The 24,973-nt window shown below is 39.8% G+C and overlaps 1 protein-coding gene and 2 long non-coding RNA genes across 3 annotated transcripts; all 3 read left to right on the top strand.

Moving 5' to 3' along the window:
* Positions 1-1,028: 1,028 nt before the first annotated feature.
* Positions 1,029-2,641, top strand: LOC114315561 (uncharacterized). The gene is made up of 3 exons (XM_028262159.2): positions 1,029-1,118; positions 1,256-1,325; positions 1,405-2,641. Exons 1-3 carry the CDS (start codon positions 1,050-1,052, stop codon positions 1,593-1,595), a joined length of 330 nt encoding a protein of 109 aa, XP_028117960.2. The 5' UTR covers positions 1,029-1,049; the 3' UTR covers positions 1,596-2,641.
* A 355-nt stretch (positions 2,642-2,996) lies between these two features.
* LOC114315560 (uncharacterized) lies at positions 2,997-6,655 on the top strand. The gene is made up of 3 exons (XR_014332862.1): positions 2,997-6,257; positions 6,385-6,463; positions 6,576-6,655. It is a non-coding gene; the product is annotated as an uncharacterized LOC114315560 (long non-coding RNA).
* Positions 6,656-23,407: 16,752 nt separating this feature from the next.
* On the top strand, positions 23,408-24,009 carry LOC145792363 (uncharacterized). The gene is made up of 3 exons (XR_014331760.1): positions 23,408-23,494; positions 23,623-23,784; positions 23,878-24,009. It is a non-coding gene; the product is annotated as an uncharacterized LOC145792363 (long non-coding RNA).
* Positions 24,010-24,973: the final 964 nt, after the last annotated feature.

The following is a 24,973-nucleotide window of genomic DNA, read 5'->3' as shown; positions in this document are numbered from 1 at the left end:
TGGTTGCTGAGAATTTGAGCAATAAATATTCCATTGAATCTTGAACGTTATATGAACTGAATTTTTTTATGCAAAATTACTAATGCATGAAAATTTACATTTGTCCCCTTCATTATTCAAATTAATCTTGTATTATAATTTTATTTTATTTTTTTTGTTCTTTTGTGATTTTATCAATTTTTCGGAAAGATCTCAAAGTGTATCACAATAGATGAACTGATATTAATTGGTAGTTCGAGTCTTCCAGCAGCTAATTACATAGACCCCACTGATGTACAAAATGGATGCTAATGGCTGAAACCCTAGGGTTAAAATCAAAAGGCTTTCAAGGCTTCTGCAAGAAGCATACCAAAACCATCATTGAAGTGATTCTAGACAGTCTTAAGCTGTGTGTGTTTACTTAAAACAAAGCACTAGAAAGCATCGGTGGGCATCATTCTAGTGTGCTTTTAGAAGCTTCTCATTAATGAGGTTGTTTTCAAGTGCCACACATTATCTGGTAGTTTCATTGGGATCTATTGGACTGGAAGTTGAAATTGGGCATGTATTGTTATAGATAGAAGAGTTTTGTCTCAAAGAATAGAAAATTGGGCATGTATTGTTATAGATAGAAGAGTTTTGTTGCAAATAAAGCTCTTTGAAAGATTGTTTCAGGCATAGTCTGAAAAATACAAAAATGAAGATTATCACAACATTAGATAAAGGAATACAAGAGATGAGCAAAACTTTTGCATTTTTATACTAGATATCCTGACATTTTAAACATCCACATTCGAAACTTGCACAAGAGATCTGTAGCTATGCAAGTCTTTGTGCCTCTTTATTCCCTTCTTTTTCATATCCTGCCATACAAGTCTTTGTGCCTCTGTATTCCGTATTATAGTATCAAATTATTCAATTTTAGAGTTTTCAATATCGTTACCTTTCAGCAGGATTTGTGCGAGTTACTATTTTTATGCTAATCTAAACTTCTAAGTAAGTTTGCTACAATATATTTGTCTAAATCTGATGCTTTAGGCTATATTCAGTTGAGGAATCACATAATTAGAATGTTTATTCTATGCTGTGTTTGTTATTGCAGTTGGTCCCAACTCTTGGAAAAACTTGCTCTTCCAAATGTAAGGACACGTATCCCTTGAAATATTTTTGAACTTTATGCTTAGCCTCGTGACCATGCACAGGTATATGGTTCTTTGATTTTTGCAAAACTTAGTTGGTACTTATCATTTTTTTATGCTGAAATTCTATGATGCAGATCAAGTGGATATGCCCAACTGCTCCTACTCTCCCAGTGGCTATACTTGGTGGATTCCCTCGCACTGCATGTAAGATTAAAGCTTAGATTTCTTCCAATGCTGAGATACTGATACAATTATCTAAAGTTCTTTTGTTGTTTCGTGTTAGGGTTTGATGTTGGAGAACTTTCAGAAGATAGTCCTGATGATTTCGAAGGTTTAGATGCTACAGAGCCTGCTAATAGTAAGCTTCTGCCTTGTTACTTCATTGATTATAGGCCATTAAATTACTTAATTTCCATGTGTTTAGTTAGTAGTTCATTTATCTATCATGATAAAAAGTTTCATCAACTATCATGAATAAATTACCACCGTGTTGTTTAGGAATTCTATACTTTTTCATTTATTTATTTATTTTTGTATTAACTCATTTATAGTTAAACTTGGTATCGGGGGTTTTAGTATGGGTGCTGCAACTGCCCTCTACTCTGCAACTTGTTTTGCCTAGGGAAAATATGGAAATGGGATCGCTTACCCTGTTAACTTGAGGGCTATTGTTGGTCTAAGTGGTTAGCTTCCTGGTTCAAAGTATTAATGCAATATCTTCCTTCTCATTTCCCCTTTGTTCCTCTGTTATATGTACTGTTTTCCCAAGCTGAAAATAACCAATTTACCAAATAAAATAAGATTCGTATGAGATGATTCTGAAATATCTCATTTGATAGCTCCCTCTGGCCATATTTGGAATTGTTTTCAAACTAATATTATATTGAGTTCCAAGGTGACCAAAATAGCTAATAAGTTTTGTACAGTGTCATCTCAGGTAGGACTCACTCATTGTTGATTCATAAATCTTTTCGCAAGTAAAGATGTAATGTGTGCACCTTATAGTGCTCTTCAAAATATTACCATGCTTATTAGTTAACAACAAGTTTATGTAGGACGTTGAGGAACAAGATAAAAGGATCACATGAGGCTGCTAGGCGTGCTGCATCTTTGCCCATTTTGCTCTGTCATTAAATCTGTATGTATATTGCATTTTGGACTCCCTTTTTTTTAAAAAAAAGTTTTCTTGGGAATGATAAAGTTCTTTTCTCACATGTTGTTCGACTTCATGCATATAGCTTCAAACTAGTGCGAACTAGCAAACTGTTGCTCTTAAAATTTGAGTCTTCAATTTGCTATTTTTTTGGTATTGGGACATCTACTGTAATTACCAGCTTGTCGTTCCTATTCACTGATAATTCATAGTTGGTAGAATTATATACATGAAAATTTTATTCCCGAAGATCCTTCCTAACCTCTCATTGGAAACCTACATGAGCATTAAAATCCCTTTAAAAAGGCTCCGTTTGGTTTAGTTTTGAAATTATGATTTGAGTGTAAAGTTATGATTTAATTGTGAAATTGTGAGTTGAGTTTTTAAAAGAGAATATTTGTTTTGTTATGCGTTTTCAAAACTCATAACTAAACACATAACTTGAAACTTCACACTATTTTCAAAACTCCACACTCAAATCGTAATCAAACACATAACAAAAAAAAAATTAAAATATTTAAAAATATATTTATAAAATAAAATAAAATATTTATAAAAAATTATATAGTTAAATAAAAAAAAATTTGTAAAATTTTTAATATTTTTAAAAAAATACAGCACACAAATGTATGAAACATAGTGCATATTAAAATAAATAAATAAATATTTAAAATATAAAATATTTACCCTAAAAAAATAAAATTAAGAAATTTTTTTAATATTTAAAAAAATAAATCTAAAAAATTTCAAATACAACTCAAAACTTTTTTCAAAATTCATAACCAAATAAATTTTCTCTTTTTAAAACTCAACTCAAAACTCATAACTCAAAACATGACTCCACACTCAAATCATGATTCTAAAAATAATTTTAAAAAATAAAATAAATTTTTTTTTTTGATTTTTTTTTTAAATAGTGTTTTGAAAAGAGTTTGATACTCTTCCTCATCAGCGTAATGCCCCCTATGGGGCATTGAGATTTTTTGGCTCTGCTTCAAGAACTCATATGAGTGGGCTTTGTGTCCCTGTTTAAAGGGGTTGATGGTGAAAAAAAGAATAGATTTTGGGAGGCTAGCTTCCTGGCTTGCTCCATACTGGGTGCCTTGTGAGCAGAGGCAATGAAGTGGACATGGGTAAAGAGAGCAAAGAAATTAAGGAAACGAGATGAATTTCTTAAAGCATCTTTGATAATGGTAATTTGGCCCATTTTATAGGTTTCCATGCAGAGTGTTGGGTGCTCTGAGCTGTCAGTATTGTACTGCCACATTTTGGGGTTTATTTGTTGGTGCTCTTATCATTTTCAGAGATGGAGCTTTCATCACCTTTCAATGACTTTTTTCACCATGCTAGCATTTGCCACACTTTTAGTTATGGGCCTGCATCTCTGCATTGTGATTTAATTATACAAAAGGTGTCATACATTTTTACACCTTGCATGCAACCTAATATATTTTAGGAAAATGTTTAAGACCCCAAAAAATGCTCTCCCAATTTGATCCACAATGATGTGCACGATAGATGTCAATTTTTGATTTGTCACACATTCAAGTACATAGGCCCAACTCCCTTGCCACATCATTGCGGATGAATTTGTGGGTCTAAATTTTGAAGTCTCTAGCATTTCTCTACATTATGTATAAGAATTGATTTGGCTTACAAGTTATATAGATGATACCCTTACAAGTTATATAGATGATTTGGCTTCTAAGAATTGATTTCATGTGATTGTGTGCTTATTGGTCCGCAAAAACAAATATGTTGTATTTGGAGACACCAATTGGAGTTGGGTTCTCTTACTTATTTGATTCTTCCTCCTATGCAGCTGTAAATGACAAGATCACAGGCATGTCTCTCCAATTTTACCCACATTTTCCCAACTTTCTTCAATTTTCTTGATTGTTTGATTGTACCATACTCTGTTTCTTGTTTGATTGTCAATTTGTCTTCTAGGGTTTGTGTTCATTTCTTTTAATCAGTTGATTTTGATTGTGGAACTTTATTATTATATGTATGGTGGTTGAGTAGACCTTTTTTTAGATTATGAATTTAGCTTTGGTTGTTCAATTTTGTGAGATATAGGGGTGTGATCCTACTTTAAATTCTTAGTTCCTTTCTTTGAATTAGGTGTTTGGAAGTAGTTTCTTTGTTTACCTTTAACACACTTTACACTGGCATAACTGCATATTTTGGTGGCTAAGATTAATACAACTGCAATCATTGCTAGAATTGTAAAGCTCACACCATCTATCACTTGCTTGCTCCCCCTCCTTTTCTTTTGTGTTTTTGAATATCTTTTGTCACCTTTGATCACTTTATTAGTGGTAATTATTTTTTCTCCTGATTATGAATCTAGGTTTGGCATATATTTAGCTTCTACTTATTGTTTTGTTCAAGATTCAATGTTTTACTCTTACTGATTTTTTGGCATTGCTGGAAATGTTAAAGGATGCAGTGAGAACTAAGACATACCAAAATGTTATTTATAAAAATAATTTCTTGCTCAAGGACATAATAGTCCTTGATGTGGGTGCCGGGACTGGAATTTTGTCACTATTTTGTGCAAAAGCAGGGGCAAACATGGCACAAGAGATTGTTAAAGTAAACGGCTTTTCAGATGGTGATGTCACTAGGAACAATGAATTTCATAATTTTTTTCAGTTTTTGCTTCTACTTCTTAACTGATTTGGCCTTTTTATGTTTTCTCATTTTAATTACTATAGTTATTACAGTTTTGAATGGAAAAGTTGAGGAAATTGAGCTTCCAGTTGCTCAAGTGGATATCATTATTTCAGAGTGGATGGAATATTTTTTATTGTTTGAGAATATGTTAAATACAGTCCTCTATGCTTGTGATAAGTGGCTTGTAAATTACACTGCCCCTTTTTCTTTCTGAACAACCACTTTGATGCTATTGCTAATCTGGATGTAGTAGTGCAATGTTTGGTGGTGGAGTTAGTTTGTTTTTCTATTTTTTTTTTTGGTTTTGTTTTGTGTTTTTATTTTTTATTTCATCATGGAAGATGTTATTAGAGTTTAATTGGTCTCATCAGCTTGAATTTATTATAATTCGTTAGTCTTTACATTCTGAAAGTTCAACTCTTTGACTGGATCAGACGCCTTTTCTGGAATTTTCAGTGCTTTTGTTTAGAAATTTTATAGTGGTGGAAGCAAATTGATAAAAATTTTATAGTGGTGTAAATTTTATAGTGATTTTATATGCTCATAAAAATTTCTGTTTGCTTATAATCCGTTTTCTGGTTAAAGTCATTATATTCTAAGAGGACTATCTTGAGTTGGGTTGTAATTTTTTTAAGTTACAATTTGATTCGTTTGTTTAGGAATTTTGTCTTGTTGGAGTTAAGTCTTACATAGATTCTACATCAAGTGGGAAAATTTATTTTTTACTCTTTTTGTTCTTCTTTAGGGTTTTCTAGCATCTTCATGATGGGTATTGGATGTGAAATGAGATTTACGCAAGTCCTCAATTGTTTTGGCCAATAGTAGTAGAGTTCAATGTTAGTTTTGTCTTGGTTAATGACCGACTGTGGAACAATGGAATTGGTTTGATTTGAGTGTGGTTTTTGGATGAACCGTTGTTGAGCATGGCATTTTTTCTCTTCCTTTTCGATTTCATTTGGTATTAGAATGGAGAGGTTAATCAGAAATTATGGTGTGACATTGTGGCAAAGTAAGCCCTGCTATTTATTGAAATTCAGGACAAAAAATTAAAAATTTGTCTGCATGCTTTTCTCATGGTTTTACAAATTTACTAAAGCAAATAATAATGGGGTGTCTATGTTGAAACAGTTCATTTGATTGTCAACTGAATACTGATAGAGAAACATCAGGTTTTGATGAGATTCTATGATTGTTATTTTACTGTATTCTTGTAGGGGAAAAATGGCAGAAGGTATTGATTTTGAAAGACATTATGGTAGACTTGTTATCATGTTTGGGGTCCCTTTTCAGTATACATTAAGCAGGTGATTTGCTACGACTGTTTTGCAGCCTTGGTACTTGAAAATATCAGCAGCTGTGTCCAAATATGTTTATGAAGTTCATTGCCTAGGCATGTTGATCCTTTAAGCTTTATTTTCTTGATTGTTGCAGAATATTGATTGCACGTTTGGAGTATTAGAGGGAGACTTTCCAGATAAAGGAAGGCGATTTTCTGACTTTTGACGCTCTGGTATTTTTGTACTGCACGTGTTGGCTGTGTGATAATTATGTTTTTTTTTTCTTCTTCTTCTTCTTTTGGAAAAATAATTATGAACTTCAATAATGGGACTACATTTATTCAGAGACAAGCTGCTCAATGTGTGGGGCGAGTTATCCGTTCAAAGGCAGATTATGGGATAATGATCTTTGCTGACAAAAGGTATTCTTTTTATGGAATTATTAATACTGGTCCTACTTCATGTATATAGTCCTGGGGTTTTACCTATCAATCAAAGATATTATGTACCTCAGAAGTGTAACTAAATAATCAAAAGTTCGTGACAATCAAATCCATGTTTGGCATTTGATTGCTAAAAGTAGATTCTGCACTTTTTGTTAATTTAGATTGGTCTTCTTATTAGCTTCATCTATCGATAAATAATTCTAAAGTACTAAATTTAGATAGCTTGCCAAGCTAAATGGAAGTTGTGAAATTATGTTGACTGAATAGTCTACCAATGTCATTGTTGGCCATCCAGTCTGTGGGGAACCAACAAAAATGTTGGGAGGATATTATTAAGGAACATTTGATGGAAGAAACCTTAGTGCCAAATGCATGCAAGCTGTAATTTGCTATTCTTAAGTCTATTGATATTTGCTAGTATGTAAGGTACTGTCTACCAAAAAATTAAGGCATCAAGTTTGTAAAGCATGTTAACTAGATTTTGTTTCATCATGGCAATGCTTGGAGGATTCACAGTTAACCATTTGTTTGGCAAATTAACTTGTCATTTTGGGGGAATTTTATTCCTTCTATGTTTTGATGACCATCTCTAATTTGTTCAGGTATAGCCGTCATGACAAACGTTCTAAATTGCCTGGATGGATACTGTCACATTTACGTGATGCTCACCTAAACTTGAGTTCTAATATGGCTATGTGTGACAACCCTCACCACTGATTAGTGCTAACCTATGATTAAGCATGTTAAGCGACTGATTGACTGAAATTCTGAACTAATTGATTGAGTGTATTAGTTTAAATGCAAATCTATTTGTTTGACTGCTAAATGATCAGTTCATGTTTTATGTATTAAACTGCAAATTGAAGGCCTTATCGGCAGCCGAATCCGAAACTGATTAGTGTTTTATGCTAATTAGAATTTATGTGATTTTATGGTATGTTTAATTGAAATTTGATTTGGTATGATTAAATTGGACTAAATAAGCTAAATTACATTAGTTGGACTTATCTACCATTTTGTCACTTAGTGGGCCACTACCTAAGACAATGTTGAAGTTTTATTACACTTGATCACACATTTCTTCAGCCATAACCGACTAGAGAGAGAGAGAGAGAGAGAAAACTTGATTTCAACAAATTTAGCTTGGAGGCTTGAAGATTTTGAAGAGAGATTGCATAATTGAGCTCCTAGACTTGAAATTGAGGACCTACGGTAGGATATTCATCTTCTTGATTATGAATTCTAGTTGTACCATGCATGGTTAATGAGTCTTTAGTGATCTAAGTCTAGAATTGGTTCTAATATGTTGAATTGAAGCTTAAATTATGCATGCATGTATACATTGTTGAATTTTGAGGTTGTTTTCTTAGAATCCTCACATGCATGACCATATTTGGGCTATAGTCCATGAATTCATCATGTGTTTGGAGTGAATTGACTCATTTGATCATGCATTGGAAGCTTTGAAATTGATTAAATTCATGCATGTTGCATGTTCATCATGTTCTTGAAGTTTTGTTTGAAAATGGGTTCAATTGACTCACCCTTGGGCTTTGATTTTACAAATTGATCTTCAAAACATGTTATATTATGGGTTTAAAGTGTTTTTCCAGAAAATGGGCCCAAGAGGTAAAGTTTTGATGTGTTGAATGTTGAGTTTCATGCTTGGAGACAAATCTGGAAATTCCAGATTTTGCATCCACGCTCGAGCGAGGAACTCCACGCTCGAGCGTACACTCTGAGTTCATGCAGTCCGCTCGAGCGAGTAAAGTGACGCTCGAGCGTAAAATGCGTGTATCTAGTACTTTGCATGCGTTTACAGTCCGCTCGAGCGAGGGAATGCACGCTCGAGCGAGGACTTGTGTCTCACGCTCGAGCGGGGGGTCGAGCGCCCGTCGAGCGTGAATTTCATGCATCCAGTACTTTTGCAGTCCGCTCGAGCGAGGAAAGTCACGCTCGAGCAGAGCTCCTTTGTCTGCATGTCCGCTCGAGCGTTGAAAGCCACGCTCGAGCGAGACCCCTGTTTTCTGAAAATTCTGAAAAGTGTTTTAAAGTGCATCTTTGCATCCTCATTCCATCCTAGGCATTCCTAGGCCTAGTTTAAGGCATCTTAATGAGGATATTGATGTAGAACCACACCGAGTCAAGATAGGGATTAAGTTATTGTTTCCCAAACGTGCAACTTAGTATGTGTTCATCCTGTAACTCTGTAGAGTTGGCATCCGAGGACGCTCACTAGCCTATCTGTAGCCCAAAACTCTATGAGTAACAATATTGTAAAGATATATTCAATCATGAATATTTTCTGAATGATCAACTGTATTGCTACTGTCACAGAGATCTCTGTCAGTTCCCATGTTTGGAACCACTACTGTTTACTGATATGATGGCCATCAACTGGCTGTTCGGTCTGTTAAGACCTACTGTATTATTTGCTATTGGATGTACCACTTATGACTACTATGATCGAATAACCGATATACTGTTCAAATGACTGTTTTTAATACTGAAAGGACATTCATTCCTAACCTCTTTACGCATATGTTATTGACTGGGCTTTAGCTTACTGTTTATTTATATATGTAGGTGTCCAGGAACCGGACCGGAGCTAAGAGCGGTGGGTTTAACTCCCTTTTTGTCAAGCCAGCCACTGTGCCTTACTGAGAGGTTCCAAGTCCTTCAAGCTAGGGCTACTCCGGGGTGTTTTAGATTTCCCCTTTCTGTCTCTATTTTGTATAGACTGTATAGACTTGTACTGTACTGTTATGGTAGGGATTTGGTCCCTAACCCGAATGCCTGTATATGTGTATATACATACTGCTTTTGTTCTGATTACGAATGTGTTATGAAAAGTCTATTTGCATACAGACTGTCACAGCTCATTGGACATCTTTTATTACTGTTTTGGCTTCTGCCAGCCCCTGTGCTCTGTATTACTATCTTTACTGTTAAGCAAGCCTTCGGTAATCACGGATTACTGGCCGGTTACGGTGCTAAACCCATAGGGGCGGGTTTGGGTCGTGACACTACGCATATAGCACGAGAGGTGTGTGCTTATTACTATGTAGTTCTTATATTTTTCATAGGGAATGCTTGCAGGTCTATGTCAGTATTCATGAGGAATAGTTCTAAATAACAAGGAAATGTGATTAGGTTCCCCTTGCAACAGATTCCTCTGTGGAATAATTTTAAATGCGGAAATAATGACTGTTATGAAAGCTAAAATTGAGGCCAGATGGGGTAACATGGCCAGTTTTCTGTTTTGAAAAAGGACCAATTTAGGTGTTAGATTTCACTTTTTTCCTTTATTACATCTAAACTAGAACTTCAAATATTAGTTAATCTGAAACTCAGTGTTGGAAGCTTAAGATGGCTTTAACTGAGTACAAACTGACAATTTTAAATTCATAAGTGTTGAACTTGAGTGTATTATTATTGTTTTATTCTTCCATATGTGCAATTTTTACGGAAGATAGCACAACCATATGATAAGAGTGGCGGTAGTGGTAAGAAAACTGTATCGTCACAAGAAGACTTGGAGAAGATGGGCAATGGCGGTCTTGGGGAGATGTTGTTTTAAAAGAATTATTCTGTCTTTGAGCAATATTTATATGATGGCTATAGCCGATGGTTGGCCTTGCAGTTCTCATGTCAACAAAGAGGTCGTGGTCAGCTAAGCAGCAGAAACTCTTTTTTGTTCTCAGGAATGCAAGGAGCAGTTTTTTGCTAAAGAGGGAAGATATCCATTTTAAATATTAGGGTAGACTAGTAGTTATATTTTTGGATACACAAGTAGTTATATTTTTGGATGGGTGTGTATGAAAAATATTTGGTAGACTACTAGTTATATTTTTTGGTTGATGCACATAGATAAAAATTTAAAACATAATAATAAGTACTTGTTATGTTTTAAATTTTTATCCTAGATGAATATGTAGTTTGGAATTATTTGTGGATGAAAACTTATAATAGTTGCTGACTTTAATTAAACAGGTTCAGAAATGGTTGATATATGTATTTTGTTGAATATTCATGATTCAATTTATTTGTTGGTTTGAATAATTTTTGTAAATTACAGATTATATTGAATAAATTGGATGGATTATTATAAATTACAGGTTTATTTTGATGGATGTTGGAGACCAAATTTTGGTTTTGTTTTTTTAGTTTTGGCGACCAATTGATTAGTCGGGAAAGATAAGTTAATACTTTTGCCGACTAAATAAAGTAGTCGTTCCTGTAACAAAAAAATAAATAAATAAATAAAGTAGTCGGTGTATCACCAAGCACATTTGGCGACTAAATAATTAGTCGTTAAAATTATTAATTTTGGCAACCAAAGGATTTGGTCGCGAATAGGTCTATTGCCGATTAAAGTTTTAGTTGCGCAAACATTTCTTTTGGTGACAAACATGTTTGGTCGTGGAATATGATAATTGGCAACCAAACAATTTGGTCATGAAATGTGACAATTAGCGACTAATTATTTTGGTCGTAGAATGTCACAATTGCCGACCAAAATTTTGTGGTCGTGGAATGTCACAATTGGCGACCAAACTTTTTTGTCGTCGAATGTGATAATTGGCGACCAAACCTTTTGGTCGTGGAATGTGACAATTGGCGACTAAGATATTTGGTCGGGAAAATATCACTTTTCGTGACCAAAGTGTTTTAGCGACAAAATGGATTAGTCGCAGTAATGATATATTTAGCGACTAAAAATTTAGTCGGAAAATCCAACTTTTCCCGACCAACCAAAATTTTGGTCATGAATTACTCTTGCAGACCCTCAATTGGCAACCAAAGTAGCGACCAAAAAAATTGGTTGCGGATAACTTTTGCCGACTAAAAATGGGCTTTTAGCGACCAATTTTTTAGTCGGCAAAGGTGTTATTTCTTGTAGTGAGGGGTTGAAAATCTCATGTCTATCCTGTAATTTTGAATATTAATTATTAAAAAAAAATTGTATTTTGACCCTTTAAATTTTGTATATTTTTATTCTAATCCTTTTAAAATCTAAATAATTTTACCTTTACTTTCCAAAATTTTGGGTAGCGTTTGGTAGAATTTTAAAATTATGATTTGAAAATAGAGTTATACTTTGAGTTTGTGAGTTTTGGAATTATGATTTGTGTGCGGGGAGGAAATAATTCTCCTCGTATAATCCTGTTGACCAAGTCCACGCTCCTCCGTACGACGTCGCTTTATCACCTGAAAAGACAAACGTGAGCTAGCCGGCGGGTGTGTGCCGGAAACCTCTCCGATGCCTAAGTCAGTAAGCTCGACAGATAGACAAAGTTTTATGTTCTCAAAAAGAATTATGTTCAATTACCTCCTCCAAGGTGATGTTTGTGAGCTTTTATAAGTTTCCTGTGGCACAATCCTAGTAGGACTTGTACTTCTCCATGCAGAGTCCTCCTAGGATTCATACTCCTAAGGATAATGCTTATCCTTTTTCACCCTCCCCCACTGCTTAAACCAAGTGGGATGGTTTTCACTTTGGCCGAACTACTATATGACCGAAATAAGCTTGGCTATGCAGAGCCACAGAGAAGGCCGAACTGTCCTTAGCTCGGTCTTCTCCTCCAACTCCTTATCTCGGATTTCCCCTGTTCAACCATGGTGTGTTTAGATTAAACTTCCAAGTAGCAAGTTCTGACCGACCTAACCATAATATGTCACGACCGGACTAAATGCAAGGCCGGACTCACTTCAAACTGCCACCGGACCGGAGTTGCTTTACACATTCTTGAACCGGAGTAACCACACCTCTCCTGGGCCGGAATAACTTCACTTCTCCTGGACCGGAGTATCTATACCTCTACTGGGCCGAAATAACATTATGGCTTCTTACCGATTCCTTCACACTTTGGGCCGCAGGGCCCAACTCACAGCTCGGCCCAATTCTTTCCCAAAAATTACCCTCTCAATTTGAAAACAGAAAATTTGTTTGGTTATGAGTTTTGGAAAGAGTTTTGAATTTTTGAAATTTAAAAAGTTGTTTGATTCAAAAACTTACAACTCACAACCAAACACACAACTCAAAATTCTATTCAAAGCTCATAAACAATTTTAAAAAATTCCAAAAATATTTTTTATTTAAAATATAAAAATAACAGGTGCCAATTGCCCCCAAAAAAAAAAGTTGTTCCAATCAACCGGTTGAACATCCGGGGGGATGTTTAGAAGGATGACCGAGTAAATGTGTTTTTAAAAGTGGGTATGGAATCAATTTCTGAAAATTCTAACCAAACACAGTACTCAAACCAAAGTGTGAAATCACATTTTCAAAACTCCACCAAACACAACCTCGAATTCTTTTCATTATTTTCATACATTTTTTAATAATTATAAAATAAACTAGTATTTTAGCCACTCCAAACCTTAGAAATCTCATTATTTTCATGCACTTTCGAATAATTTTAAAATAAGGGGTTGTTTGGGATGTCCTAAATAAATGCACTTTTTTGAATTTTTGGACTAAAAAGTTGAGGAAAAAAAAATGGTTGTTTAAGATAACATTTTGACTTTTTACGAAAAAAATGTGTATTAGAAAATTGTATAAATTAGTGTATAGGAGAAGATTGTGATAGAATAGGCAGTATGGTGGGATGTCCTAAGGCACAGCGTACGCAGAATATAGGCTAGGAGATGGTTCCCTCATTTTCAAGCATTCAATTGGACGGTGTTGTTCGGCGTGTGGGGGCCCACCATGCGTCCCGTTTTGCTAATCAGAATCGTTCAATGTGTAGAACTCGTGGAGTATTATATGCTTGTGAAAAATCACGTTGATCGGATATCGATATCCATCTGATCGTATTAGTTTTCTTTTTTTTTTTTCCAACCGTTAACTATAACACCATCCTTTTTTTATACAAAATTGATTTGATCATGTAATTAGCGATATCCGATCAACGTGATTTTTAACAGGCACATAATACTCGACGAGTTCTACACAGTGAACGATTCAAATTATCAAAACGGGACCCGTGATGGGCCCTACAGGCCAAACAACACCGTGTTGTTTGTACACCCCGCCTGTGCAATTTTTCCAAAAATTCAGCTCTGTGTCAATGGGGACGTCAGAGTTGTTTGTAATAATTTTATGTAAAATTATATATTTTTATATTTTTTTGATGAATAGTAAAAAAAATTTAACTTTTTTAATAACTTTTTAACTTTTAAATTTTTTTTGGATATGCCAAACCAGCCCTACATTAGTATTTGAAGATGCTAGAGTATGGATAGAAGATGTTCAGCTCTTGTTTACTTAGAGCATCTCCAATGGTTTGCCATTGGAGCTGCCATTGCTATAATATAACAGCTGTGTTGAATTTTGATGCTCTGATGGCAAAACATAGCAGCTGCCAAATTTGAGAAATGCCAAAGCTTTGCCATTCATGCCAACTCAGCCAAAACCAACAGTTTCCCTCCTTCCTTCCTTCCCTCCCTCCCTCCCTCCCTCTTTCTCTCCCTTCATGCCAACTCAGCCAATTCATCAAACAGATTCACAGAAAAAAAATTACAGATTCAAAATTCAGATTCAAAGATTTACATATTCAAATTCATCAAAAAATTACAGATTCAAAGATTCAGAGATTCAAATACAGATTCACAGATTCAAATTCATCAAAAAATTACAGATTCATCAAACAGATTCACAGAAAAAAAAACAGATGACAGAGAGATGAGGGATCTGTTTGAGCATATACTTGGTCTCATCGTCCTATTTGAGAGATTCATCGACTGACATAGAGCATATACCTGGTCTTATCTCTCTCTCTGTTTCAAACAGTCACCGATTGTAACAAGCCCGCGGGGGACCTCGCTACAGCTCGGACTCGACTTTGTAGTCACGGTTCTAAGTCTGAACCAAAGAGTCCAAATCCGGCAAATCGTTTTGAGAAAACAGATTTTTGAAAGAAGTGCCAAACATGGACTGCTTTGCCAGATACAGAGTCGCCACCTAAATATTTTATTTTGGGAAATTTAGGAAACCCTGACTCGGTGCCAAAAGGCCACGTGTCCGTCATCACCAAAGTTGCCTCGGCTCGGGAACTTGGGTACGATTGGGGAAGGTCACTTCGTGAGTACCCCCGCTCGCCCGGTCATAGACTGGCCTCTACTAACCATGATATCAATTTTTGAAAACTTTATGTGTCCTTAATCCGATTATTAGCCTAGGTTACTATGTGATGCGCACAGCATACAAGTATAGACTGGATCGCCTGAATTGGAACAAAACATTTCATGTTCGTTTTTTGAAAATGGTTTGCCACCCGCAGGTAGGCTTGAAACATTTTTGATGATTTACTCCAATTCAGATAACCCAGCCTCCACCCACAGGCATTCAGGCAGTTATATCATATAAGCACATAGCCTCATGGTAAGCATGCTATTCATGGCAGCACTCACACGCATGCAAGGATGCTAAAGCATAAAACTTACCGAGTACTCCAAGCCAAAATAGAAACTCATTAGAAATCATGCATGAATCCTAAGTATACAGAAATGCCTAATGCAACACATGCAAAATGCAACTATAGCAGGCTCGGCTATTCTAAAATGGCATATGAAATGCTACAACTATCATGTATTCAATTTGGAATTGAAAATACAATGCAGTTAGTATGATGCGCCGAGCCCGGTGCATGCAATACAGATGAATGAATGCAAACTTGCTGTCATACTGTATGCTAATTGAAATATGCCCTAATCTAACCATCATAAGCAGATAAATAAAAGGGAAGAAAGACGTGGGGTTGGAAGACATACATCACACTCACCCACACTTATTACAGTTGTGCCCTCGTACAGAGGGTCCAAATAAATATACAGTCCCAAATGAAAGAATATTACAGTCCAAATATTACAGTTCAAATATTACAAATTCCTAATTAATTAATGAATTAACTAAGAAAGTAAATAGAACTGGCGTGCAAGCCAGGGACTGCCTCGCTTCTGATGGATGATGCATGTCCGGGTTGTCTTGCGCGGAAATCCACCGGGATGCCCCAACTAGCCTCTGTTTAGCAGTTATTCTTGAAATGCGTGCCAAGTCTCGAAAAATTACTGATTCCTGATTTTGCTGCAACAGAGAGCAAGAAAGGGGCATAGCAATGTATTTCACAAATATATGCATACCTCGATCCTCGTGCCACCAATCACGCATACCGAGGCATGATGGCCGAGGAATCGAAATGCACAATTCAATATAGGATGAATGCACATGAAACACAATAAAACCTAACTCCATCATGGATGATCCGGAGTGTCGGTGACTGGGGAATTGAGACACATTCCGTCACTCGGAGTACGAAATGTACCTCGTTTCCCGTGCCAGGGCTAACTCCTATCCCGAACACGATGCAATATGCATAACATGCATGGAATGCGACTAAGATACAATCCTAACATACACAATGCTATGAAAATGAGATGCCTCGGAATGCGTGCACACGGACACGCTAACCGAGAAAATGCATGAATGCAATCTAAGATACAACCTAGTATGCACTATGCTGTGAAAATGAGATGCCTCGAAATGCGTGCACATGAGCACGCAAATCGAGAAAATGCATGAATGCAATGAAAATGACATGAAAATATGATATGGACTTATACCAACATGAGAGAGCCTCAGCCACACTCACATAGGATGCCGGTGAATGAAAATGAAGTGCCTCGAAATGCGTGCACACGGGCACGCAAACCGAGGCGATGATAGAATGCAATGCAATGGCATGGAAATGGCATATAGAATGCAACATGGACTTACACTAACATGAGGGAGCCTCAGCCACACTCACATAAGAGGCCGATGAATGAAAATGAAGCGCCTCGAAATGCGTGCACACGGGCACGCAAACCGAGGCAATGGCATACGCAATACGAATGGCATGAAAACATGATATGGGCTTATACCAACATGAGAGAGCCTCAGCCACACTCATATAGGATGCCGATGGATGAAAAGGAAGTGCCTCGAAATGCGTGCACACGGGCACGCAAACCGAGGCAATGATAGAATGCGATGCAATGACATGGAAAACATGATATGGGCTTATACCAACATGAGAGAGCCTCAGCCACACTCATATAGGATGCCGATGGATGAAAATGAGGTGCCTCAAAATGCGTGCACACGGGCACGCAAACCGAGGCAATGATAGAATGCGATGCAATGACATGGAAAACATGATATGGGCTTATACCAACATGAGAGAGCCTCAGCCACACACATATAGGATGCCGATGGATGAAAATGAGGTGCCTCAAAATGCGTGCACACGGGCACGCAAACCGAGGCAATGATAGAATGCGATGCAATGACATAGAAATGGAAAGCAATCATTCTAATAGAATTTCAGCAATGAAATATGGGGTAAAACAGTCCCGAAATGAGGCGAAATGACACCAAATGCATGGAATAGTCCCGAAATGCGAATTTAGGCACCCAAAATAGCCTATAGCTATGCCAAACATGCATGATATGGACATGTAATGCAAAGACAGAAGCTAGGCAGTCCCAAGAAAGGCACTTTCACAGTTATAAACATGGCCAAACAGCAAGCATAGGTAGGGCAAAAATGGCATGCAAGAATAGGGGCCAAGAGAGGGGTACTGAAGCAAGTGATATAAGAAAAATCCAAACTGAAAAACTCCCTTCTACAACACTGAAGAGGGACCAAAAATATGCACATTTACAGTTTATGGCAGCCTCAAAATCAGTATACAAACATGCTAGAAATGCAATGCAAAATGAGGCTCAAAAGTGGCTATAACATGAGGTATGCAAAATATTCACCAAAAAGCCAAAGACCCTTAATAAAACATGTAGAATGGGCCAAAATAGGACTATTTCCAGAACTGTAAAATGGCCAAAAACAAAAGCATGATAGGCTAACTAAACATGCAAGAATGGGGAATAAAAGAGAGATATAACATGAAGTGGCATATGGAGGTCCCAAACCATGAAAGGACCTAAATGAAACATGAAGAATGGACCAAAATAAGAACTTTTTCAGAACTGTAAAATGGCCAAAAACAAAAGCATGGTAGGCTGCCATTGCATGCAAAAATGGGACCAAAAGGGGAGTATAAAGGTAAGTACAACATGGAAGTCCCAAATGGTGTTTAGCCCTTCTTAAATGTTGAAGAGGGGCTCAAAATAAGCCTATTATCAGTTTACAACATGCTCCAAAACAGATTACTCATGGGCCAAAAATAGCATGCAAGATTATGACATATAAGAGGATTAATGAAGCAAGTGCATCATGGAGGCCTCAAACAGGGTTGAGCCCTTAATGAAAAGTGAATATGAGCTCAAAAGAGGGCCACTTTCAGTTAGGGCCGGAGCTTGAAACAAAAAGCATATAGGGCTTACAAATGGATCAAGAAAAAGGGTCAAAAGAGGAGAAATGTCACTTACCTTTGAAGACCAAAGCTTTTGTTGCTTCTTGAACCAATTTGCAGCTCCTTTAGCCTTTGAGAAGCTCTCCTTGTTGCTGGAAATGAAGTGGTGATGGTAGAGCTTGGTGGTGATGAAGAACACAAGGTATAGGACTTAAGGTTTTTTAGGGAAATGAGAAGGATGGAAGGAGATATGGATCTTGAGGCTTGAAGAACAAATTTTCTAACCCCTATATGTGATGCCACCAGCTGGTTATAAGGGCCAAAAAGGGGGTGTAAAGGTGGGGGAAAAGGAGGGCAACTTTCCCCCACAAAATATCCCCCGGATATTGATATTTTCTGGGAGATAAAGCTATACAGCTGTAAGGTGCACAGTGTGAGGGTCTCGGCCGGCCAGTTATTTTTGCTGCAGGTGGCCGGCCGGCCACACCCCCTAGCCGGCCGGCTAGGGGTCAAAAGGGTCAAGCTGATTTAGTGGCCGGCCACCACATGATAGTGTCCTCCCATGTGTGTACATCACAAATATGTGGTTCAAAGTTCAAGAAAGTGGGTCCAAGGTGTTCAACATTAGCCCGGAAAGAGGGGTTCAAAAGGGTCAAATGGAATTACTGGCCGGCCACCATTTTTTAGGGTCCTCCCATGTGTGTACATCACAAATATGTGGTTTGGGTTTGAAGAGAATGGCCCCAAGGTGTTCAACATTAGCCCGGAAGGAGGGGTTCAAAAGGGTCAAATTGAATTAATGGCCGGCCACCACTTTTTAGGATCCTCCCAAGTGTGTACATCACAAATATGTGGTTGAAAGTTCAAGAAGATGGCCCCAAGGTGTTCAACATTAGCCCGGAAGTGTGAAAAACGGGCGTCGGAGGGCGTCGGAGGATGTATAACTGGTTGCTGCAACAATTACTGGCCTTTCACCCTTCAATGACCTCCCTGGTGATAAAACAGAGGTACCTGCCAAAAATGAACGAAAACCGTTGCAAAACGAATGCTCGGGGACCAAAACACGCAGTTCGGGGTCCCGAAAATGGGCTGTTAAGCACCGAAAGTGGCATTCGGCCACGAAGTGGGTTTCTCAGACCCCAGTGTCCCTCAAAAGGGAGAAAATAGGAAGTATGCCAAAAATCAGAGCAAACGGAGATGGTTAGGCGGTCCCGAACCGAGGCACACGACCAACGATCCCGAAAAACCGGAAACCGGACTCCGAAATGGGAAAAATGGCCTACGGCCACCAAATGTAGCCCACGGACATTGAGAGATGGTCTACGGGACCTCTCCCTCCCCTCAGGAAAAGAAACAAAGAAAACTGAGCCTGGTTCGCAAATCGAGACAAAGCACAAAAGAGGGTTCGGAAGTCCGGAGGCAGGGCTCACGGCCGCGACTCTGAAACTTCTGAACGAGCACAATATGCAACATCACCAAGCACTCAATCAGTGACGTCTGAGTCTTAAGGTCGGTCAAAAATGGGGTGTCTACAGTTGCCCCTCTTTGACAGAACTCGAAAGTCATAAGTGACGGGAGTGAATGTCAAAGCCCAGAGACGACCCATTTTTGACAAGGCCGAAGACTTAGACAAACGTACAAAGTAAACAGAGATGTGCCCGCAGGCATGCCCGCAGGCAGGGGGGGAAAATGCAAAGCGATATGCAAGAAGCCCAACATAACTCAAAGATCATGCAAATGCAGCAAGCTGTAATGAAGCAAATATTCGCAAATAGATGCAACAGTTTTAAGCAAGAATGCAAAGCAACAACTACATTTCATGCAGTTAAGAAATGCGGAGGATTATTCAATCCCCGCCACGTCTCACACGGAGAAGATACGATACCTGCGCGATTTGTCTGGTCGCACCAGCCTCAATTGAACCGTACATACAATATCGTGCCTGTAAAGGAGAGAAATTGCAACAAGTACAATATGCTACCAACATATATTTAATGTGATTCCGAAAGTTCGACACACGCAGTGCCGGTGAGTGAATGCATCGCAATGCAAGAGTGGAACATTCGTGACAACGTATGCTCAAACATAGAGGTATGCCAATATCAAGAAATGTGCATAAAAATGTGAGTATGCTCATGAGAATGCAAGTTATGTGCATGATAGTACAAAATGAGCATGAATCAGGGTGCCCGTTTGTCATGAAATAACGAGTACGGAAACGCGTGTTTCGGCGAAGGCAACTCGATCGCGGCCTCCGATCCGCTTCCCGGAAAGGCTACAACTCATTCAAAAAGGATATACTTCGATTTCGATGAATGATGATGAGACATATGTCAGAACTTGAAGCTGAAGTCCCGGCGGAGCTATTTCGCGACCGGAAGTGTACTTTTCTTGAACTTTTTCAGGTCCCGGGAACTCCGATCTTCCTCAAAATTTGCAGGGAGCTAGGTGAGCCTGTGAGGGACATGGCCGGCCGGTTATATGGGAGGGGGGAGGTGGCCAACCGGTTTTCCAAAAAGCAAATAGCTGGCCGGCCGGTTTTCCAAAAAGGAAATGGCTAGCCGGCTAGAAAAAGTGGCCGACCGGCCATATGCCCAAATCCGAGGGCATTTTGGTATTTTCACCTCCTTTTTGATGCTCCTTCATCCCATGACTTGGAGCCTATATAATGCAGCCGAGACTTCTTCCTTTCTTGCCTCCTACAACACTTTCTTCTCTAGATCTGAGTTCCATACGCGTTTTCCAACGCCCCACGCAAGTTGTTTCCGCAAAAACATTCAGTTTTGAACACTTTGAAGCGATTAAATTTCGGTTTCGGAGCTTCTTTTCTCATTTTCGCCACTTGAGGTAAGTTTGTCTCAATATTTGGAAGATTTTCCCGGGAGTTGACTTTTGTTGACTTTTTCATTTCCCGAGAGTTGACTTTTGTTGACTTTTTCCAATTTTGGCTCATTTTTGCTCCTTTTGCAGATTCTTTGAAAATGGCGGGCAATTCTCCCCACGGCGGAGGCTTTCCAGGTGCCGGAGACGATTTTGATCCCATGACTCTACCCCCGAGGACTCGACCTTTTATTCCCGGGAGGTACAATCCGCCAGCACATGTCCTCCCTCGTGCCGTCTTCCGTCACTTCACTAGCTTTGACGAGCGAGCGCCCGGGGATCTGCTTCTCTGAGAGCCAGAGCATCACCTCTCTCATGAGGCCCGAGAGGTATTTACTTCATTTTCTGTATTTTTCGTACATTTCAGCACCTTTGCCATGCTTGAACACGCAGTTTAGCTTATGACATAGTACTTTGCTTGCATCCTGAACATGTAGTTTCAACACTCGAATTTCTGAACACTCGGCTCATTAATTAATTGCGAACGCACAGTACACATTAGTTTAGAGGTGAACACACGGCTCAAACACTGATTTGTCGAACACACAGCCCGAATTCGAAAGTGAACACACAGCCCACACTTTAAATTTTCTGAACACGCAGCCCAGATTTAGAATAGTGAACACGCAGCCCACACTAGTTGAAATTTGAACACGCAGCCCAGATTAGAATAGTGAACACGCAGCCCACGCTAGTTGAAATTTGAACACGCAGCCCAAACTTTAAATTTTCTGAACACGCAGCCCAGATTAGATAGTGAACACGCAGCCCACACTGATAGAAAGTTGAACACGCAGCCCAAACTTCAAATTTTCTGAACACGCAACCCAGATTAAATAGTGAACACGCAGCCCACACTGATAGAAAGTTGAACACGCAGCCCAAACTTCAAATTTTCTGAACACGCAGCCCAGATTAGATAGTGAACACGCAGCCCACACTGATGGAAAGTTGAACACGCAGCCCAAACTTTAAATTTTCTGAACACGCAGCCCAGATTAAATAGTGAACACGCAGCCCACACTGATAGAAAGTTGAACACGCAGCCCAAACTTCAAATTTTTTGAACACGCAGCCCAGATTAAATAGTGAACACGCAGCCCACACTGATAGAAAGTTGAACACGCAGCCCAAACTTAAAATTTTCTGAACACGCAGCCCAGATTAGAATAGTGAACACGCAGCCCACACTGATAGAAAGTTGAACACGCAGCCCAAACTTTACATTTTCTGAACACGCAGCCCAGTTGAATAGTGAACACGCAGCCCACACTGATAGAAAGTTGAACACGCAGCCCAAACTTAAAATTTTCTGAACACGCAGCCCAGATTAGAATAGTGAACACGCAGCCCACACTGATAGAAAGTTGAACACGCAGCCCAAACTTTACATTTTCTGAACACGTAGCCCAGTTGAATAGTGAACACGCAGCCCACACTGATAGAAAGTTGAACACGCAGCCCAAAATTTACATTTTCTGAACACGCAGCCCAGTTGAATAGTGAACACGCAGCCCACACTGATAGAAAGTTGAACACGCAGCCCAAACTTTACATTTTCTGAACACGCAGCCCAGTTGAATAGTGAACACGCAGCCCACACTGATAGAAAGTTGATTATACTGAACACACAGTTCGTACACTTCACTTCTGAACACACGGCTACTTCATTTTATTTGTATGCAGCTTATTTCACTTCATCGGTACATAGCCCATTCCATTCCATTGGCACGCAGCCCAGTTCATTTCATTGGCACACAGCCCATTTCATTTCATCGGCACACAGCCCATTTCATTTCATCGGCACATAGCCCATTTCATTTCATCGGCACACAGCCCATTTCATTTCATCGGCACACAGCCCATTTCATTTTATCGGCACACAGCCCATTTCATTATTGACACATGTATTCATTCTGAATGCAGGTTGGTTCCCGCAGCGTACGGGGGTATGGTTCCACCGCCGCACGGGACTGGTACGCTGAGCTCCCGGAGGCTGTCCGAGATTTGGTAGACTTGGCAGGATTCGGGGCTTTCTGCGTTGGGTTGTCCCGTTGCTCTGCTAGGAGGACTCTGATGGCAGCCTTGGTAGAGAGATGGTGGGACACCACCAACTCCTTTCATTTTTCTGCCACTGGAGACATGACCATGATGCCTCTAGACTTCGCTGTGTTGACTGGCTTGGACATAGGAGGTTGGCCCATCCCCTATGATGAGGATATGGGAGAGTGGGAGGCCGCTTGGATGTATTTATTGGGGGCTCGCCCGCCTGTTGACAGGGTTTCTGGGAGAGTCCGATACACTTGGTTCTCTTCCCACTTCCGGCGGGCGGAGATGGTGCCCGAGACTCCTGAGGAGACGGAGCAGTACGCCCGTGGTTTCCTTATGTTCCTCTTCGGGACTACCCTATTCGCCGATAGAGGGAACACAGTCGGGCTATACCTGCTGAGCGCTCTGGTTGACCTATCACAGGTCCATCGATATGATTGGGGTGGCGCCGGCCTGGCTACCCTTTACTTTTATATGAGCGCGACCTCCCGCGGGCGGGGAGATTTACTTGGCGGCTACTGGAGAGCCTGGGAGGTACTTTTCTGTCCCTTTGATTTACATTTCTGCTCTTCATTACTTGTACATTGCACACACAGCGCACTTTTACAGTTTGTATTTTGCTCTCAGCATTTCGTACTTACATTCTGCACTGCTTTTCTCAGCTATGGGTCTATGTATACTTCCCAGCATTAGCCCCAGAGTTGGAGGTGGCAGGGCTTCCCATGACCCCATACTCACTAGTGTTCGAGGGCCCGCACCGGCCGAGACCCCGAGAGACCCTCATTTACCTGCGACAGTACTTTGACACTGTGCGGCATTCGGAGGTACTTCAGAACTTTCAGTTCCTTTCATTTTCATTTTTGATTTGCTCTGTATATTCCCGATTTCTGATTGGTTTATGCATTTATCATCCGCAGATCTCATGGCAGCCTTGGGCGCCCCTGGGTGATGGTCTCCGACTTCAGTATACCGGAGGGTCGGACATCTCCCAGTATAGGGTCCTGCTCGAAGGGCCGGTTGGCAGGGCATGGTTCCTGGGGGAACGCTTTTTGCGTCAGGTATGGGGGTATCTTTCTCAGGATCCTCCTGCAGTACCCCCAGTCAGTATGCGGACTACTGACAGGCTCTCTTACTCGGAGGTAGTCGGCGCTATGCTGGGTAGCGATGCTTTACTATATCTCGAGGAGGGGGACTACGCCACTTACCGTCACATATATTTGATGCCTCCATTGACGGGAGCTCGCACCCCGATGACGAGGCCTGCCGGTATGTCATCCTCGGGCCAGGCCCGAGCTCGGGCTGCAGACGCTCCTTCTACTAGTAGGGCTGGTACATCTAGAGGTGGGGGTAGACCGGTTCCTCCGACTCCGTCGACTTATCCTCATCCTGGATGGCCAGATATGCCGACTGAGTTGATGGCATGGCAGTATGGGGCTATCTCTCCGACCCCGATTCCGCTAGAGCCTCCGATGCCCAGTGATCGATACGCCATTGATCCTGACTCACCGCTGGTATGCTCCACTGTTTTTCATTCATCATTCAGATGTTTAGATACTCTTTTGTTCACTGATGATTATGAGCTCATATTTGCAGCCACTGCGAGGGTACATGGAGGAGGTGGTTGGACTGGTGGCCACACTCGAGGGCATGGTCCTGCGTAGGGAGGCACAGTTGTCTGTCACGGGCATTCAGGTACCCTTCAGTTTTCTGGCATTTATCATACTTCTGATGACATGCTGATTTCTACTGCATCGATAGACTACTTGTGTAGAGCACATCTGACACACACCCCACTTGGACACTGTATTTACATGCACCCACTTCACGTAGCCTTTGCTTGTATCTGTATCTGATGTACATATTTGGACTGATGTATTTGAATTGAACTCTTTGTTTTCAGATGCCTTCATGGTCCGGTCAGCCGCAGGCCAGGCCACCTGGGCCTCCTTGGGGAGCTGGGCCATCTGGGCCTTTTCAGGGAGTTGGGTCACCCGGGCCTTTTCAGGGGGCGGG

Source organism: Camellia sinensis, chromosome 6 (assembly GCF_055761805.1).
Source record: "Camellia sinensis isolate YWXY chromosome 6, ASM5576180v1, whole genome shotgun sequence".
NCBI classification, from domain to species: Eukaryota; Viridiplantae; Streptophyta; class Magnoliopsida; order Ericales; family Theaceae; genus Camellia; species Camellia sinensis.
The sequence above is the reverse complement of the archived record's forward strand: the minus strand, read 5'-3'. Positions and strand labels throughout refer to the sequence as shown.